General features: G+C 35.6%; 1 protein-coding gene and 1 pseudogene across 5 annotated transcripts in view; one reads left to right on the top strand and one right to left on the bottom strand.

Annotated features, from left to right (window-relative positions):
• ELP4 (elongator acetyltransferase complex subunit 4) overlaps positions 1-18,190 on the top strand; it is a 263,052-nt gene that overhangs the window by 36,220 nt on the left and 208,642 nt on the right. For all 5 annotated transcript variants that reach the window (XM_063093887.1, XM_063093888.1, XM_063093889.1 and 2 more), the window contains exon 3: positions 12,398-12,519. In XM_063093887.1, the coding sequence (XP_062949957.1) occupies positions 12,398-12,519 (122 nt within the window). The remainder of the gene's footprint in view (positions 1-12,397; positions 12,520-18,190) is intronic.
• On the bottom strand, positions 13,966-14,160 carry LOC134374860 (small integral membrane protein 15-like; annotated as a pseudogene).

Below are 18,190 nucleotides of genomic sequence, written 5' to 3' on the forward strand. Positions count from 1 at the left end.
TCTGTGCCTGACTTGTTTCACTTAATATAATTCTCTCAAGGTCCATCCATGTTGTTGCAAACGGCAGTATTTCATTCGTTTTTATAGCTGAGTAGTATTCCATTGTGTAGATATACCACATTTTCCGTATCCACTCATCTGATGATGGACATTTGGGCTAGTTCCAACTCTTGGCTATTGTAAAGAGTGCTGCGATAAACATTGGGAAACAGGTAAACCTTCGACTTGATGATTTCCATTCCTCTGGGTATATTCCCAACAGTGGGATAGCTAGGTCGTATGTTAGATCTATCTGCAATTGTTTGAGAAACCTCCATACCATTTTCCATAGAGGCTGCACCATTTTGCAGTCCCACCAACAATGTATGAGAGTTCCTTTTTCTCCGCAGCCTCGCCAGCATTTATCGTTCATAGTCTTTTGGATTTTAGCCATCCTAACTGGGGTTAGATGGTATCTCAATGTGGTTTTGATTTGCATTTCCCAGCTGCTGAGTGATGTTGAGCATTTTTTCATATGTCTGTTGTCCATTTGGATATCTTCCTTAGAGAAATGCCTACTTAGCTCTTTTGCCCATTTTTTAATTGGGTTGCTTGTTTTCTTCTTGTAAAGTTGTTTGAGTTCCTTATATATTCTGGATATTAATCCTTTGTCAGATATATATTTTGCAAATATTTTCTCCCACTCTGTTGGTTGTCTTTTAACTCTTTTAATTGTTTCTTTTGCTGTGCAGAAGCTTTTTAGTTTGATATAATCCCATTTGTTTATTTTTCCTTTGGTTGCCCGTGCTTTTGGGGTCGTATTCATGAAGTCTGTGCCGAGTCCTATTTCCTGAAGTGTTTCTCCTATGTTTTCTTTAAGAAGTTTTATTGTTTCAGGGTGTATATTTAAATCCTTAATCCATTTTGAGTTGATTTTAGTATACGGTGAGAGGTATGGATCTAGTTTCATTCTCCTGCGTATGGATATCCAGTTATTCCAGCACCATTTGCTGAAGAGGCAGTCCCTTCACCAGTGAATAGGCTTGGTGCCTTTGTCAAAGATCAGATGGCAGTAAGTGTGTGGGTTGATTTCTGGATTCTCTATTCTATTCCATTGGTCAGTGTGTCTGTTTTTATGCCAGTACCATACTGTTTTGGTTATTATAGCTTTGTAGTATAGCTTAAAGTCAGGTAGTGTTATGCCTCCAGCTTTATTTTTTTTGCTCGGCATTGCTTTGGCTATGCGTGGTCTTTTATTGTTCCATATAAATGTCTGGATAGTTTTTTCCATTTCTGAGAAAAATGTCTTTGGAATTTTGATGGGGATTGCATTGAATTTGTATATCACTTTGGGTAGTATGGACATTTTCACTATGTTGATTCTTCCAATCCAAGAGCATGGGATATCTTTCCATCTTCTTGTATCCTCTCTAATTTCTCTCAGCAGTGGTTTGTAGTTCTCATTATAGAGATTTTTCACCTCCTTGGTTAACTCAATTCCTAAGTATTTTATTTTTTTGGTGGCTATTGTAAATGGGCAAGCTTTCTTGATTTCTCTTTCTGCATGTTCACTATTGGAGAAAAGAAATGCTACTAATTTTTGTGTGTTGATTTTGTATCCTGCTACTGTGCTGAAATCATTTATCAATTCCAGAAGTTTTTTTGTAGAGGTTTTAGGCTGTTCGATATATAAGATCATGTCATCTGCAAACAGGGACAGTTTGACTTCCTCTTTTCCAATCTGGATGCCCTTTATTTCCTTCTCTTCTCTGATTGCTCTGGCTAGTACTTCCAACACTATGTTGAATAGGAGTGGTGAGAGTGGGCATCCTTGTCTAGTTCCTGTTCTTAAAGGAAAAGCTTTCAGCTTTTCCCCATTCAGGATGATATTGGCTGTGGGTTTGGCATATATGGCTTTAATTATGTTGAGATACTTTCCCTCTATACCTAAATTATAGAGGGTCTTTGTCATGAATGAGTGGTGAACTTTATCAAATGCTTTTTCAGCATCTATAGAGATGATCATATGGTCCTTGTGTTTGAGTTTATTAATATGGTGTATCACATTTATTGATTTGCGTATGTTGAACCAACCTTGCATCCCTGGGATGAATCCCACTTGATCGTGATGAATAATTTTACGTATGTGTTGCTGTATTCTGTTTGCTAGTATTTTAGTGAGGATTTTTGCATCTATATTCATCAAGGATATTGCCCTGTAGTTTTCTTTTTTCGTTATATCTTTACCTGGTTTTGGTATCAGGATGATGTTTGCTTCATAGAATGAGTTTGGGAGATTTGCGTCCGTTTCAATCTTTTGAAATAGTTTGTAAAGAATCGGTGTCAATTCCTCTTTGAATGTTTGGTAAAATTCTGCTGTGAATCCATCTGGTCCTGGGCTTTTCTTTGTTGGGAACCTTCTGATAACAGCTTCAATCTCCTTTATTGTTATTGGTCTGTTCAAATTTTCTACGTCTTCACGGTTCAGTTTTGGGAGCTTGTGTGTGTCCAGAAATTTATCCATTTCCTCCAGATTTTCAAATTTGTTGGCGTATAGTTGTTTATAGTAGTCTCGAATGATTCCTTGTATTTCAGATGAATCAGTTGTAATATCGCCTTTTTCATTTCTAATTTTTGTTATTTGAGTCTTCTCTCTTCTTTTTTTTGTTAGCCATGCTAATGGTTTGTCAATTTTATTTATCTTTTCAAAAAACCAACTTTTTGATTCGTTGATCTTTTGAATTGTTTTTGGTTTTCAATTTCATTCAGTTCTGCTCTGATCTTAATGATTTCTTTCCGTCTGCTAACTTTAGGTTTGGATTGTTCTTGTTTTTCTAGTTCTTTAAGGTAAAGTGTTAGGTTGTTCACTTGCCATCTTTCTATTCTTCTGAAGTGAGCATTTAATGCAATAAATTTTCCCCTCAATACTGCTTTTGCAGTATCCCACAGGTTTTGGTATGATGTATCATTGTTTTCATTAGTTTCAATAAATTTTTTGATTTCCTGCTTGATTTCTTCTTGGACCCATATGTCATTAAGTAGAATGCTGTTTAATTTCCATGTGTTTGTATAGTTTCCAGAGTTTCGTTTGTTCTTAATTTCTAGTTTTAATCCATTGTGGTCTGAGAAGATACATGGGATAATTGCAATTTTTTTGAATTTATTGAGACTTGATTTGTGACCTAATATGTGATCTATCCTGGAGAATGATCCATGTGCTGATGAGAAGAATGAATATTCTGAGGTTGTTGGGTAGAATGTTCTGTAGATATCTGCCAATTCCAATTGGTCTAGAGTCTTGTTGAGATCTTGTGTTTCTCTACTGATTCTTTGCCTAGATGATCTGTCTAATATTGACAGTGGGGTTTTCAGGTCCCCTGCTATTATGGTATTAGTGTCTATTTCCTTCTTTAGGTCTAATAGAGTTTGTTTTATAAATCTGGCTGCTCCAACATTGGGTGCATACACATTTATGATTGTTATGTCTTCTTGATGGATCAGTCCTTTTATCATTAAGTAGTGTCCCTCATTGTCTCTTTTTATGGTTTTTAGTTTAAAGTCTACTTTGTCAGATATAAGAATAGCTACTCCAGCTCGTTTTTCTTTTCTGTTTGCATGGTAAATCTTTTCCCATCCTTTCACTCTTAGTCTGTGTGAATCTTTATGGGTGAGGTGGGTCTCTTGTAGGCAGCATATAGTTGGGTCCTGCTTTTTGATCCAGTCAGCCAGTCTGGGTCATTTAATTGGGGAATTTAAGCCTTTTACATTAAGAGTTGTTATTGAAAGGTGTTGATTTATTCCTAGCATTTTATTGGTTGTTTGGTTGTCTTAGGTGTCTTTTGTTCCTTGCTTTCTGATTTGCTGTTTGGTTTCTGTGTTTGTTGGTTCCTTAGGTTGTAGATAGTGTTTTTGTTAGCTTGTTTTCTCTTCATGAATGCCATTTTTATTATACTAGCGGGTTTAGATTTTTCTTGGGTTTTTATGGCAGTGGTAGTTATTTTTCAGGAACCAAACCCAGTACTCCCTTGAGGATTTCTTGTAAGGGTGGTCGTGTGGTAGTGAACTCCCACAGTTTTTGTTTGTCTGAGAAATATACTATTTGCCCCTCATTTCGGAAGGATAGCCTTGCAGGGTAGAGTATTCTTGGCTGGCAATCTTTGTCTTTTAGCATTTTGAAAATATCATCCCATTCCTTTCTAGCTTTTAGGGTTTGTGATGAAAAGTCTGATGTTAACCTGATTGGGGCTCCCTTATAGGTGATTTGACGCTTCTCTCTTGCAGCTTTTAAGATTCTCTCTTTGTGTCTGAGTTTTGCCAATTTGACTATGACATATCTTGGAGAAGGTCTTTTTGGTTTGAATACATTTGGAGATCGTTGAGCTTCCTGGATCTGAAGATCTGTGATTTTTCCTATACCTGGGAAGTTTTCTGCCACTATTTTGTTGAATATGTTTTGAATGGAATCTCCATTTTCCTCCCCTTCTGGAATACCCATGACTCGGATATTTGATCGCTTAAGGTTGTCTGATATCTCTCTCAGATTTTCTTCAATGTCCTTGATTCTTTTTGCTTTCTTTTTGTCTGCTTGTGTTATTTCAAACAGCCCATCTTCAAGTTCTGAGGTTCTCTCTTCAACTTCGACAAGCCTGCTGGTTAAACTCTCCATTGTGTTTTTTATTTCGTTGAATAACTTCTTCAGTTCAGCAAGTTCTGCTACATTTTTTTTCAGGACATTGATTTCCTTGTACATTTCCTCTTTCAGATCCTGTATACTTTTCCTCATTTCATCATGATGTCTAGCTGAGTTTTCTTGTATCTCATTCAGTTTCCTTAGAATTATCACTCGAAATTCCTTATCAGTTATTTCAAGGGCTTCTTGTTCTATAGGATCTAGAGTTTGAGATTTATTAACTTTTGGTGGTGTACTTTCTTGATTTTTTGTATTTCTGGTATCTTTTTTTTGGTGTTTATTCATTGTGGCAGGGGGTTTCACAGTCCACCGGTTTGAGACTAATGACTAACTAGGATGTTTCTGTGGTTGCCAATTTCATATGGCTCCCTCCGTGACTGCTCAGTTGGCCTCTAGTGCCTTGTGTGTGTGGTTGCCTCGGGTCTTGGGCTTCTCCGGGGAGCAACCTTTCTGGTCAGCTTGGACTCTGCTGGGCTGGTGGATCACGTACCCCAGGGTGTGTGATCTCTGTTGAGCTTTCATTTCCTGTGCAGGACTTCTCCCTGTTCCGTGTGCTCTGGCCCAGGCTGTTAGATCGTGCAGTGGCGACCCCACCAGGTGTGTGGTTTCTGTCGAGTCTCCACCTCCCTGGCCACACATCTCCCCACTCTGTGCGCACTGTGCTGGGCTGGGGCGTGTTTTCTGCACCCCTCGTCTATCAGCTGGGCCTTCAAGACCCTGCTCGGCACTGCCTCACCCAGGAAGTCTACCAGGTTTGTGCTAGGCACAGACGACCGGTCTCTCTGGGTGCCTTTGTAGCACTATGTAGATCTTTCTCGGGTCTTGTTCACCTTTTTATCCCCCCAGTATAAACCGAGTCTAGCGCCCACCTGCAGCCTGGTCTCCGGCAGGTTCATGCGGGACTGGGAACTCTCCTACCACACTATTCCCAACCCGAAATTCGTTAGGCTTTTTTCCAAACTGGTGGCCGCAGAGATGGTATCTGCCTCCCAGTAACAGGGAGTTTACCTGGGGCCGGAGTCCAGGGTGTGGTGGAGTGACAGTCGGCCCGCCCGTACTTCCTTGCCCGCCCGACACTGGCCGGGGACGCCCCACGCCACCAACCCGCCAGAGAACCGCGGAGGGAGTGGGAGGGGATGCCGGTCCACAGGCTCCGGAAAGCCTCGTGCCAGGCCAAGCAAGTGGGAGGGCTCAGTGATGGCCGAGGTGGGCAGGGCTGCCCGCACCTGGGAAAATGGAGGCAGCACCAGGGCGGTGAGTGGTCTGGTGGTGCAGGCGGGAGCCGGGTGGGCATCCACCCCCCGAACAGAGCTGTGCCACAGGTCACTCACAGTGCTGTGCCAGGTCCGGCGCCCACTCTGTCTCTGGTTTGTTGCCTTCCCAGTTCTCGGCTGCTGCCCCCTCTGGCTGTTCAGTCGCGGCATGGCTCAGGCGCTCCCAGGAATCTTCTTTAATGCTGGCCTGAAACCTCGAATCCTGAATAGGGCAGCTGGCCGCCTTCAGCGCGGCCCCGGCCTCCGGGTTCCTGGCTGCATCCACAGCAGCCCTGGCGCCGTGTTCCCTGTTTAGAGACTCGCTTTTGCAGCTAAGAAACAGTTCTTTTCCTGCTCCACACTTCAAAGCTGTTGCCTGTAAATGAGGCAGCCTTTCCTGCCGGGGGTAAAGTGGCGGTCACCCCCCACGACCGGCCAGCAGCAGCGGTCCTCCCTTAAGAGATTGCAAGAGGATGGTCCACAAGTTTCCCGGCTGCCTGAGGCCCAGTGGCCACCTTTTCCACCTCAGCTACTCCGCGCCAGCCGCCGCAGCTGCCGCCATCTTGAAAACTCTCAGAATTTGTTTTAATAAATCAACTTTACTGAATTATAATTCATATACAATAAAATGCACCTATTTTAAGTGTATTATTTTAGTGACTTTTTACAAATTTATACACTCATGTAACCACACCATAATCAAGATATAAAACATTTCCATCACCCCAAAAAGTTTCCTGGTTCCTAAATAGTTTACTGGCCCCAAGCACTTGATATCTCCTTTCTATCACTAGAGATTAGTTTTGCTTTACTAGAGTTCATGTAAAGTCAGTCATACTGTATGCTTTTTTAGATCTGGGGTTTTTTCACTTAGCTTAGTGTTTTTGTAATTCATCCATGTTGTTTCATGTATATCAGTAGTTCATTTTCTGCTATTGTTGTGTAGTATTCCTTTAAGAATATACCATTTGTTTTTTCATTCACTGGTTGCTAAACATCAACTTGAGTTGTTTCTAATTTTTGGCTATTACAAAAAAAGAAACCTGCCATAATCAATCTCTATAAGTCTAAGTGGGGACATGTGTTTTGAACTTTCTGCTGGGTCCTATTATAAATGTATGTTTAGCTTAATCAGAAACAGCCAAAATGTTTTCCAGAGTAGATTTGTAGATTTAATGGAATTCCAATACCTTTTTACATTGCCACTAGCAATGTAAGAGTTTTTTATTTGCTGCACATTCTTGGCATCACTTGTATTTTAATTTTAGTCATTCTAAGTAGGAATGTAGCAGTTTCTTAAAGTGTTTTTAATTTGCATCTTTTGATGTTTAATGCTATTGAATGTCTTTTAATATGTTTGTTGGCCATTCATATATCTGCTTTTGTGAAGGGTGTGCTCAAATCTTTTGCTCTTTTTCATATTGGGTAATTTGTGTTCTTATTGAATTATATGAATTTTTAACATGTAAGTATAGTGGATACCAATCTTCTATCAGATATATGTATTGCAAATATTTTCTCTCTGTTGGTGGCTTGCCTTTTTATCTTCTTAATGGTGTCTTTTCAAAGCAAATTTTTGAAATTTTCATAAAGTGCATCTTACTCATTTTTTCTATTGTGGTTCATGCTTTCATGTCCTGTCTAAGAAACCTTTGCCATCTCTAAAGTTACAAAGATTTTCCCTACATTTTCTTCAAATAGCTTTATTGTTTCAGCTTTTACATTTAGGTCTATGATCCATTTCAAGTTAATATCTGGGTGGTAAGATTGAGGCTTTTGTTGTCATTTGTTTTTTGCAGGTGGATATTCAGTTATTCCAGGACCATATGTTGAAAAGCAATTATTTCTCCACTTTTGTCAAAAACCAAATATGTGGGCTTATTTCTGGACTCTATTCTCTTCCATTGATCCACATTACTATTCTTTTGCTATTTCCACATTGCCTTGGTTGCTGTAGCTTTATAACAAGTCTTGAAATCAAATAGTGAGTCCTCTGTGTTCTTTTCAGATTTGTTTGGCTATTGTATGAGCTTTGGATTTCTATGTAAATTTTAGCATTAGCTTGTCGATTTCTTCAAAAATCTTTCTAGGATTTCCATTGGGATTCCATTAAATCTATAGGTCAGATTGAAGATTTGAGTCTTCCATCTCATGAAGACGATACATCTCTCCATTTATTTAGGTCTTTTTTACTTATTCTTACAGTATTCTGTACTTTTCTATGTAGAGCTAGTTCATGCATGTATTTTGTTAAATTCATCCAAAATTTTTAATGTTTTTGGAATTGATCATGAGTAGAATTTTAAAATTTTCAGTTTCTAGTATTTGTTACTAGTATGAGGGTACTTCAAAGAGTTCGTGGAAAGAATCATTTTATCTTTTAATTTTATTTTTCAATGAGCTTTTTGAAGTATTCTTGTATGTAAAAGTACAGTTGATTTTTATATATTGACTTTCCGTGCTACAACCTAGATAACCTTGACTTATAGTCCTAGTAGCTTTTTGGTAGATTCCTTAAGACTTCCTAAGCATGTGGTCATGTTGTCTGCAAATAAAAATGGTTTTACTTCATCTATTTCAATCTGTATGCCTTTCATTTATTTTTCATGGCTTATTACATGGTGCTGCGGGTTGAATTGTGTCCCCTAAGGTCCATGTATTAGAAACTTAAGCCCCACTGTGACAGTGTTAAAAGGGTGGGAAATCTATTATGGTAATTATAAGAGTTGATTGTATTGTAAGGACTGTACCCTTGTGAATAGAATAATCCATTCTTGGAGTAATGGGTGTGGTTCTGGTGGTTTTAAAAAGAGAGTGAATAAGGAAGTTAGTCTCTGTGCTCTGCCATTCTCTCCATGTGACACCACGCATTGTAACAACAATTGTATCACCTCACCAGATGTTTTCCCTGGACTTCGGACTTCTCAGCCTCCAAAACTGTAAGCAATAAATATTGTTTCTTTATAAATTACCCAGTTCCAGATATTTTGTTATAAGCAACAGAAACAGACTAAGACACATGACTAAGACCTTCTGTACAATATTGACTAGAAATGGTCACTGGTTATACTTTCGTTTTTCCCAACCTCAGGATGAAAGCATTCCACCTTACCATTAAGTATGCTTTTACCTATAGGTTTTTTGTAGGTCCTTTTATCAGGTTGAAGAGATTTCATTCTATTCCTTGTTTGCTAAAATTTCTCTTAGGGATTGCTGTTGAATTTTGTCAAATGCTTTCTCAGTATCTATTGAAATGATCATGTGGTTTTTCTTTTCTAATCTGTTATTATGGTACATTGATTTTTCAAATCATAAATCAAACTGGCATTTCTGTGATAAATGCCTCTTAGTCATACTATATCGTATTATTATTTTTATATAGTACTGATTTGGTTTTATGATATTTAAAGAATTATTTTCATATGTGTTCATGAGGCATTTTAGTCTGTAGCTTTCTTTTCCTGCAATATTTTGGTCTGGTTTTGGTATTAGGATAATACTGGCCTCATAAAATGAGTTTGGAAATGTTTCTTTCTACCCTTTCCTCTTTTCTGAAAGAGTACAAGTAGCACTGTTATAATTTCCTTAAATGTAGGTAATGGTCTATAGGGTTTTTTTTACTCTTTTCCTGGTTTTGGTATCAGGGTAGTAATGGGCTTGTAAAGTGAGTCTTCCTTTTTTCTGAGTTTGTTAAATATTGGTATTGTTTCTTCCTTAAAATGTTTGATTGAATTTACTAATCAAGTTTCCTGTGCCTGAAGAGTGTGTGTGTAGAGGGGGAAGGAGGAATAATTTTAAATTTGAAGTTAATTCTGGTTTTCTATTTCTTCTTTTATTACATTTGATAATCTGTATCCTTCAAGGAGTTTTTCCATTTCTTCTAGTTGTGAAATATTTTAGCATGAAGTTGTTCATAATACTATATTAATGCTTTCAATGTTTATAAAACCCAGTGAAATTTTCTATGTCATTCTCAGTATTGGTAATCTCTGGCTTATTTCTTTTTATTTTTTATCAGCCTAGCCAGAGGTTTATCAATTTTATTGATCTTTTCATCAAACCAGTTTTGGGTATCATTGGTTTGTTCTCTCTTCTTTTCTTTGGTCCAGTTTTTCTTCCACTGATTTTTCTTCTTTATTTTTTTATATCATTTACTTTTTCTTTCATTTTCTTTGAATATACTTTCCTTTAATTCTTTGAACATATTTATAATAGCTGTCTTGAAGTCTTTTTCTGCTAAATCCAACTTCTGAGCCCATTTGGAGTCAGTTTCTGGAGGCTGTGTTTTCCTTAGTATGGGTCATATTCAGTAATTTGGAGGTGAAAATTGCACATTATAAATAATGTGTTATTGTAACTCGGAATAACATTATGTTTTTCTGAGGATTTCTGGGGGGTTTTTTTGTTCTAATAGATAGTTAACTTGCCTATGCTTAATTATTAACTTTCACTTCAGTATAATATGTAGCAGATGATATCTCTGCTCAATTTTTCCAGCTTTTAGATGTTGCCTTTTTAGCTTGATCATGGTTCTCCACTGCAATCACATAGTTTACTAGACAATTAAATATTTGAACAGAACTTATACTCAGATTTTAGGACTCATACTTTCTCTGATTCTCAACCTTGAGTTCTGTGCTCTCACAACTCAAGTCAATAAGACATCAGCCTTCCACAGTTCAAGGTTCTCAGTTTGTGAAATGTATGCTCTCAGAAAAGTAGCAAACATGCAAATCTCACATGATTCAGTTGTCTTTTAACTTCTCCTGCATTCTCTTTTCTGCTTGCTGTTTCTTTTTCCCACTCATGCTTAGCTTAGTGGTCAGCCAGGGGTTTGGGCACAGTTGATAATAATATTCTGGGATCTCAATCCTTCTGGAGCTCTCTTATTTTCAGGATGTTCGCCCTAAATTTTCAGCTATGTTGATAACCCTGAACTTTGAATTCTGTCACCTTAAGCTGGAAAGGATATGATTTAATGCTGCCAGTGCTAAGGGAAATTAGAAACACTCTTAGGCAAAAAAGCCATAAACTTGAAATTCTTACATGTCGTGATTACTGTCTTTCAAAAGAAACTCTGTTGTTGTTGTTGCCTGCTTTTCATTGCTTTCCAGTGCCTTCAATAGCTATTTTTAAAATGGTATTTTGACCAGGATTATAATTATAGCTGCAGGAGGTTTTGTACAATAACTTCATGTTGATATTACCACAAGTTCAAACCTCCTTAGGAATGTTTTCAATAGTTTGATTTTTATAAATATTAGTGATGCCTGATATAGGAATCAATTAATATTTATTGAGTAAATTAATAATGGTTACTGTCTTTTTAGACAATTTACCTGTGTTTCTTGTCTTTCTGTTGTGTTCAAACCATTAAAAGAAAGATATAAAATTATAGGCATGTAGCTTATCAGTAATATTAAGAGTACAAAGGTAAACTAAAGCTGTTTTCATTATGTAATGACATCTCAAAAATATAATAATTTTTGCCTAAGAAATCTACTAATTCATTATTTAATCATTAAAATTCAGAAAGAAAGGGGGGAATGAGCAAGTAATAAAAAGCAAATGGATTGTTTACCAGAAAAATGAGTACAAATTTGTACTAAATGAGTACAAATTTGCACTAAATGAGTACAAATTTAAGGACTCTATAAAATTAAAATCTTCAATTTTTTTCTTTTTTTAATTTTTTTAATTGAAACGTAATTGATTACACATATTTATAGGGTACTGAATTGACTGTCAGTGTTTGTATATCATGTGTGATGATCAAATCAATATTACCAGCAGGTTCATCATTACAAATTGTATTTATTCTTTGTGTCCGTTACCCAGTTACTCCCTAATCCCCATCCTCCTACTCCTTCTTTCCCACCTCTAGTAACCGGGTCAGGTTTAGCTAAAGCAGTTACTTCCTCATGCCTGACTTGCCTTCTGAAATCTTCAGTTTTAAATAATTGTTGGACTTTAAACCCAAAACCAGATAGTAGATGTAGTACTATTTTTGCAAATTTTATAAACATTAATCATCAGACTACACAAACATTAAGTGCTTAATTATTATTACATGAAAGAAATGAGGTGTGAGTTTACAGACTGGTTGGCAGGCCATAATGACCATTTAAGATTACCATTTTAGGTGCAGTGCCTGAGAAAATGCCCTGTATTTTAGTAAAGAAAAAAAATACTCTTTGATTTCCTTGATATTATGATCATACATAATCCTCTAAGTTTTGTAGATATAAGAATGGTGTAGTAGCTGGAGAATGATCTTTGGAATTAGAAAGTCTCTGTTACAAGTCCCTACTTCTCACTGACTACCTTGACAAGTTTCTTAGACTGTCTAACCGTGCTTTAGGAAGACACAATTATTGCCCTACCTCATGTACTTGTTTTCAGGAGAAAAATTGTAAACTATTTGCACTGCTGGTATGTGATAGGATTCTGACTGTAATTTTTTTCTTTTTTACAGAAGAGGATAAATATAATATTTACTCACCTTTGCTCTTCAAGTATTTCTTGGCAGAGGGAATCATCAATGGGCATACTTTGTTGGTCGCGTCTGCTAAAGAAGACCCTGCTGACATTTTACAGGTATAGAATACACTAATTCAATATTGCATTTTGAACATTTCATGAAAGAAATATTGTTTATATATGTAAACAAGATCTATGTTTACATATATGTACTATATTTAAATGCATTAATGGAACCGTACAATTTTAATCTCAATGAAAAATATTCAATTAATTTAAACTTAGAATTTCATTTTAAATTAGTGTTCTTAGACAATTTTTTTAACTTAAAATTCATATCAGAGGGGGAAATACTAAAAAGCTATTAAAAACTGACTAAAAATTATTGGAACATACATTTATAAAAGTCATGTTTAATAGCAAAAAGTTCCAGTTTGCACTACTTACTGAAGAAAGGGTGAAATATTCTTTAATTCTTTACTTGTAATTATAACATTCTAATTTGACATAATTAGTCTATTTTCATCCCAACTACTACTGTGCCCAAGCAGATTTTCCAAAATCTAAGCCTTTCTTTGCTATTCACAAAATATGACTTACCTGTTACCCTTCAGAATCCCTTAAAAGAAAGTTGAAATTTTAATTTTCACCTTGAAACTGTAAGATCAAAGTATAGGAAATCATACCATATGAGTTAAACAAATAATGGAATAAAAACAAAAGTGATATCTATATAATTAGCAAATTATCTAAGACAATTTTAATATTTTACATTTCTACTTAGTACAAACAAGAATAAACTGGTTCCAAGGCACTACAATATTTGGTATTTTTATTGCAAGTTTTAAATCATAGTTTTATTCTAAAAATATCTAAGAAAATTAAAATATTCATAAAAACAAAAATTCTTATATGCAGTAGGTAATGTTCTGCATAGTCATGATAATAAGAGAACTGAAAAAAAATAGGTAAAGAAAAAACAACTGCAGAATATCTGATAATTCTATTTCCAGTATGCTAAATGTGTGAATCAGAAGAAAGATATAGAAATTAGAAGTACTTATTTAATATTATTTTGCTTTGAGAATATCAGAAGTAATTCTCTTCCAAGTCAAAGCAAAAATGATAAAATATGTGATTAATGTTCTGTGTCCTTTTTGAGCCAAATCACACTTTTTACCTCAGAGAGGACAATTCTAACTTGTAGAATTGTTAATTCCTTTGTCCAGAACAAGACCCCAATTTAAGCCATTATTTGAATAGTGTTTATAATCCGAAGTCATTTTTTTCATACATGTTCTACAAAATAGCAAATGAGTAAGTCACTTATAAGGAATTCACAGCATTATAAATACTAATTCACAGTAGCTGTCAACAGACACCAACAATCTTCTATACCCAAGCGTAAAAGTTACTATAATACTAAGGTCAAAACTAACATGATTCTTTCGTATGAATCAGACTTTGCTTATTAAATAATACTAACATAAATCCAAAGGAAAAGCCTTTGTATAATTGATTTTCCTCTGGTTGCAGGTCATATTTTTTCCTTCAGTATTTTTTTAGTTGTTTAGCTTTTGCAATATTTTCTTGATGTGATGTTTTTATTTCTCCTTTTGTTCTTTTTTTCTGGTTTTAATCATCTTGGCCATTTCTGGACAGTACTACATTTTCTAGGAGCACTGCCGAAAGGAACCTATACAGGTTCTTCATGGCATGTTCCACAACATACTGTGCCTAAGATTTTATATCAAACATCCTTATAGCCGTTATAGGAAAATTTCACCAGGCCAGAAGCAAGAAGGTCTATACATGCTTTTTTAAATCAAATATTTTATTTTATTTTTCTTTCTTGCCTCCTCCAACCTAAGTAGCTGATGTTAAAACCTAATATATATACCTGTACATTTTATTTTAAATAACTACAGTTTTTTATTTCAAAATTAATCCCTGACATCTTTCTTAGGTACCTTGAATTCGTACAAGTCTAAAATCTCAGTGTACTTTACCCATCCTTTTTTAGATTATGTGAAGGATTCTGAAGTTACAAAAGAAAAAATACCTTTTTATCAGGCTTTTAAAAAATACTCAGTCATATATGCAAATAGTTAGATTCTACAAACACTTATTCATAGAACAATTTTATGGCATGGGGAAAAAATACAAGACTAGAGTAAAAAAGAAAATAAGGACTTAAAAAGTTGCACCATTTCTGACCAAATTGCAAACGTCTGACCAAGATAAATTAATAAGGGCCAGATTTTTCCTCATGCCTGAAACAACCGAAAAAACAGCACATGATATATGAAACAACAGCTCTCAAAATATCAGGCATCAGACAATGAAGGGCAGTGATTCCTGAAATATGTAAAACAAAGGTGAGTCCTATAAGTTCCCTAGCTTTCCAAGACATGATACAGGAACAGGAGCTCGGGATAAGTTGACCTTAGGAGACAGAGCTAGGAGTGCGGGGAGGCCAAGGAAATTAGTATTTACAAAACAGAATACATGAAAGGGGAGAGCTGCATATAGAGTGAGCTTTGGAGTTGTGCACAGGGTTTCTTACTAGTCTTCAGATGAGTACTCATCTGTACATGCGTATAAGGAAATTGTCTGAGGCTAGGAAAAGAACCACCTGAAAATATTAAAAGTAACAATCTCCCATGCTAAAACTAGTTCCCATTCTCACATGCCAGAATGGAAATCAGATAGAGTATGTAGAAAAGTTTTGCATTGCTAGGGGGCAAAATTATCCCTAGATTATAAATGCTGCTGCCTAGTGAAGCTTAAAAACAAGGACCGAAATAATCAACTGGTTTTTTTTGGTGTCTGACCAGTATGAGGATCCAAAGTTACAACCTTGGTGTTAGAAGGCTGCACTGCAGCCATCAACTGTTTTCAAGTAATTTAACTATGTCCCAGAACAAAGCTCAAAAATATTAACAGCAATACAAAAATATCAAATACTCAACAGAATAAAAGATACAATGTCTGGTATCCAATTAAAACTTAGTAGGCATGCAAAGAAGCAAGAAAATACAATTTATAATAAGGAGAAGAGTTAATTAAAATAAAAAAGAAATGAAGCAGATGATAAACTTAGTAGATAAGAATGTAAGCTTTTATTATACCTGTATTCTACATATTCAGTAAGCTAGAGGAACGATTGATCATGTTAAATGGAGATGTGAAAAATATAACTATAAACACAAGTTGAACTTCCAGAGATGAAAACTACCATGTCTGCAATGAGAAATACATTTGAAGGTATTAAAGTAGACTAGACACTTTTTATATTGTTTATTATAAGCATATTATTATTACAAATCATTATTTTTCTTTATGCCTTTTACCTAACCTATTCTTCCCCATCCCCCACCCTCCACCACATCCCCCCATCTCTAGTATCCTTAGGTTTGTTTTCAACTTCTGAAAGTTCAATGTATTGTTTTGGTCTCTTTTCCTTTCTTTCTTTCTTTTCTTTCTTTTCTTCCTTTTCTTTCTGTCCTTTCTTTCTTTTCTTTCCTTTCTTTTCTTTCTTTCTTTCTTTCCACCCAGTTATAAGTGAGAATATGCAGTATTTCTCTTTCTTTGTCTGGCTTATTTCACTTAACAATATTTTTTTCCAGATTCATCCCTGTTGCTGCAAATGGCAGAATTTCATTCTTTTTTTCTGGCTGAGTAGTACTCCATTGTGTATATATCACCACATTTTCCTTATCCAGTCATCCATCGATGGACACTTAGGTTGGTTCCGTATTTCGACTATTGTAAATAGAGCTGAAGTAAACATGGGCATGCAGGTGTCCCTTCAACATGAAAAATGAAAGAGTAATTAACTTGAAGACATAGAATTTGAAATTATCCGAAATAAAACATGGAAAATAGACAGGAAAAAAAAGATTATTGCATCAGTGAGCTGTAGGATAACTTAAAAGTGCCCTAATATGGTATTGGATGCCTTGAAGAGGAAAGTGGTGATACAGAAGAAAAATATGTGAAGAAATAAGGGATGAAAATTTTCCAAAAATAATGAAAATTATAAACCCATAATCCTAAGATGCTTGGCAATCCCCAAGTTTAAAAGTTCTAAAGAAAACAGCATCAAGACGTTATAGTCAAATTCCTTGAAATAAGCGATAAAGGGAAAGTCTTGAAAGTGGCCAGAGGGAAAAAGCACATTACATAGATAGGACCAAAGATAAGGATGACAGCAGACTTTTAGTTGCAAGCAATGTAAGCAAGTAAACTATGGAGGTGTCTTCAAAAAACTAAAAGAAAAGAAAAAGATGCAATCAATCCAGAATTCTATACTCAACAAAAATATCTTTCAAAAACAAAGATAATTTTAAAATAAAAAAAGCTGTTTTTACATGAAAACAAGATAAAGCCTTTTCTAGATGTTAAAATCTGAAAGAATTCATCACAACCAGACCTGCACTATAAGAAATGTTTAAAAAAGTCTTTCATATAAAAGCAAAATAATACTAAACAGATATTTGGATCTAATGAGTAAATATAAAAGACTTTGTTTTCTTATTTTGCAAAGATACTAGAATTAATGGTAGGAAGGAGATAATAAATGGGAAAAAAGCAAAATTGGGAGGGTGATGGATGTATTCATTGTCTTGATTGTATTAATGGTTTCAAAGGTCTATACCTCTGTAAAATATTACCAAATTATACACTTTAAGTATGGGCAGTTTGTTGTGTATCAGTTATACCACAATAAAGCTATTTCCAAAATGCAGAATTTCAGAATCAGTAAATACATTCGACTCAAGTCCCAGTTCTGCTGTTTTTTAATAGCTTCAGCAACCTTTATGTACATTACTTCTTCTTTCATGAAATAAAGGTAACAGCTGACCTTGTGAAAGTCTTCCAAACATGTGATGTACTCAATTTTATAAGTAAAAGATATGGGACTAGGTTGGCACGCAGATTTCTAATATGGGGGAAAAATCATCAAACTTCTTTCCCTTTGCTTTGGTGTACCTAGCAATTCTGATGTAGGTAAAATTGGGATATTTAATTTACAGGACTGTATATTACTGTGGCCATTTCTTAGGCTTCATCTACCTTAGCCTATCAACAGCAGGTGATATAATTGATCACTTCCTTCTCCCTGATACACTTTCCTTCCTTCATTTCCAGGATACCCCACTATTTTGCTGTCCTCTTACCTCACTGGCCACTTTTTCCCATTCTTCTTTGCTAGTTTCTACTTATCTTCTCAAACTTTTAATATAGGAGCATCCCAGGACTTAGTCCATAGATAACTTATCTTTTCTATCCATATTTTCTTGCTAATCACATTCTTCACATTATGTCCCAAAAATGTCAATACTATTCATATGCTGATGACTTTTAAATTTATATGTCTTCCTGGACCTATCTTGAACTCCTTCTGCCTACTTTTATTGTATAATAAGTAGTTGTATATCGAACTGTCTACTCTACATCTTATTTGTGTGTCTACAGGAGATCTCAGACTTAACATGTTCAAAACCAAACTCCTGAGGTGCTCTCCCCAAACCTGTTCCTTTTTCAGTCTTTCCCATCTGAATTGATGACAACTCAGTTCTGTTCGCTCAAGCTAAAACCATGGATTCATCCTAAACTCTTTTTCTCTTAGTCCTCTCATCCAGTTTCTCAGGAAATCCAAATATTTCCAAAATATGACTACTTTGAACCTAAATTAAATTATTTATTGCTTGGCCTTCCTGCTTCTACCTTGCTTCTGTTCAGTCTCTTCTCACCCAAGTATCCAGAGTTATCATCTTCATGT

Source organism: Cynocephalus volans, chromosome 4 (assembly GCF_027409185.1).
Source record: "Cynocephalus volans isolate mCynVol1 chromosome 4, mCynVol1.pri, whole genome shotgun sequence".
NCBI classification, from domain to species: domain Eukaryota; kingdom Metazoa; phylum Chordata; class Mammalia; order Dermoptera; family Cynocephalidae; genus Cynocephalus; species Cynocephalus volans.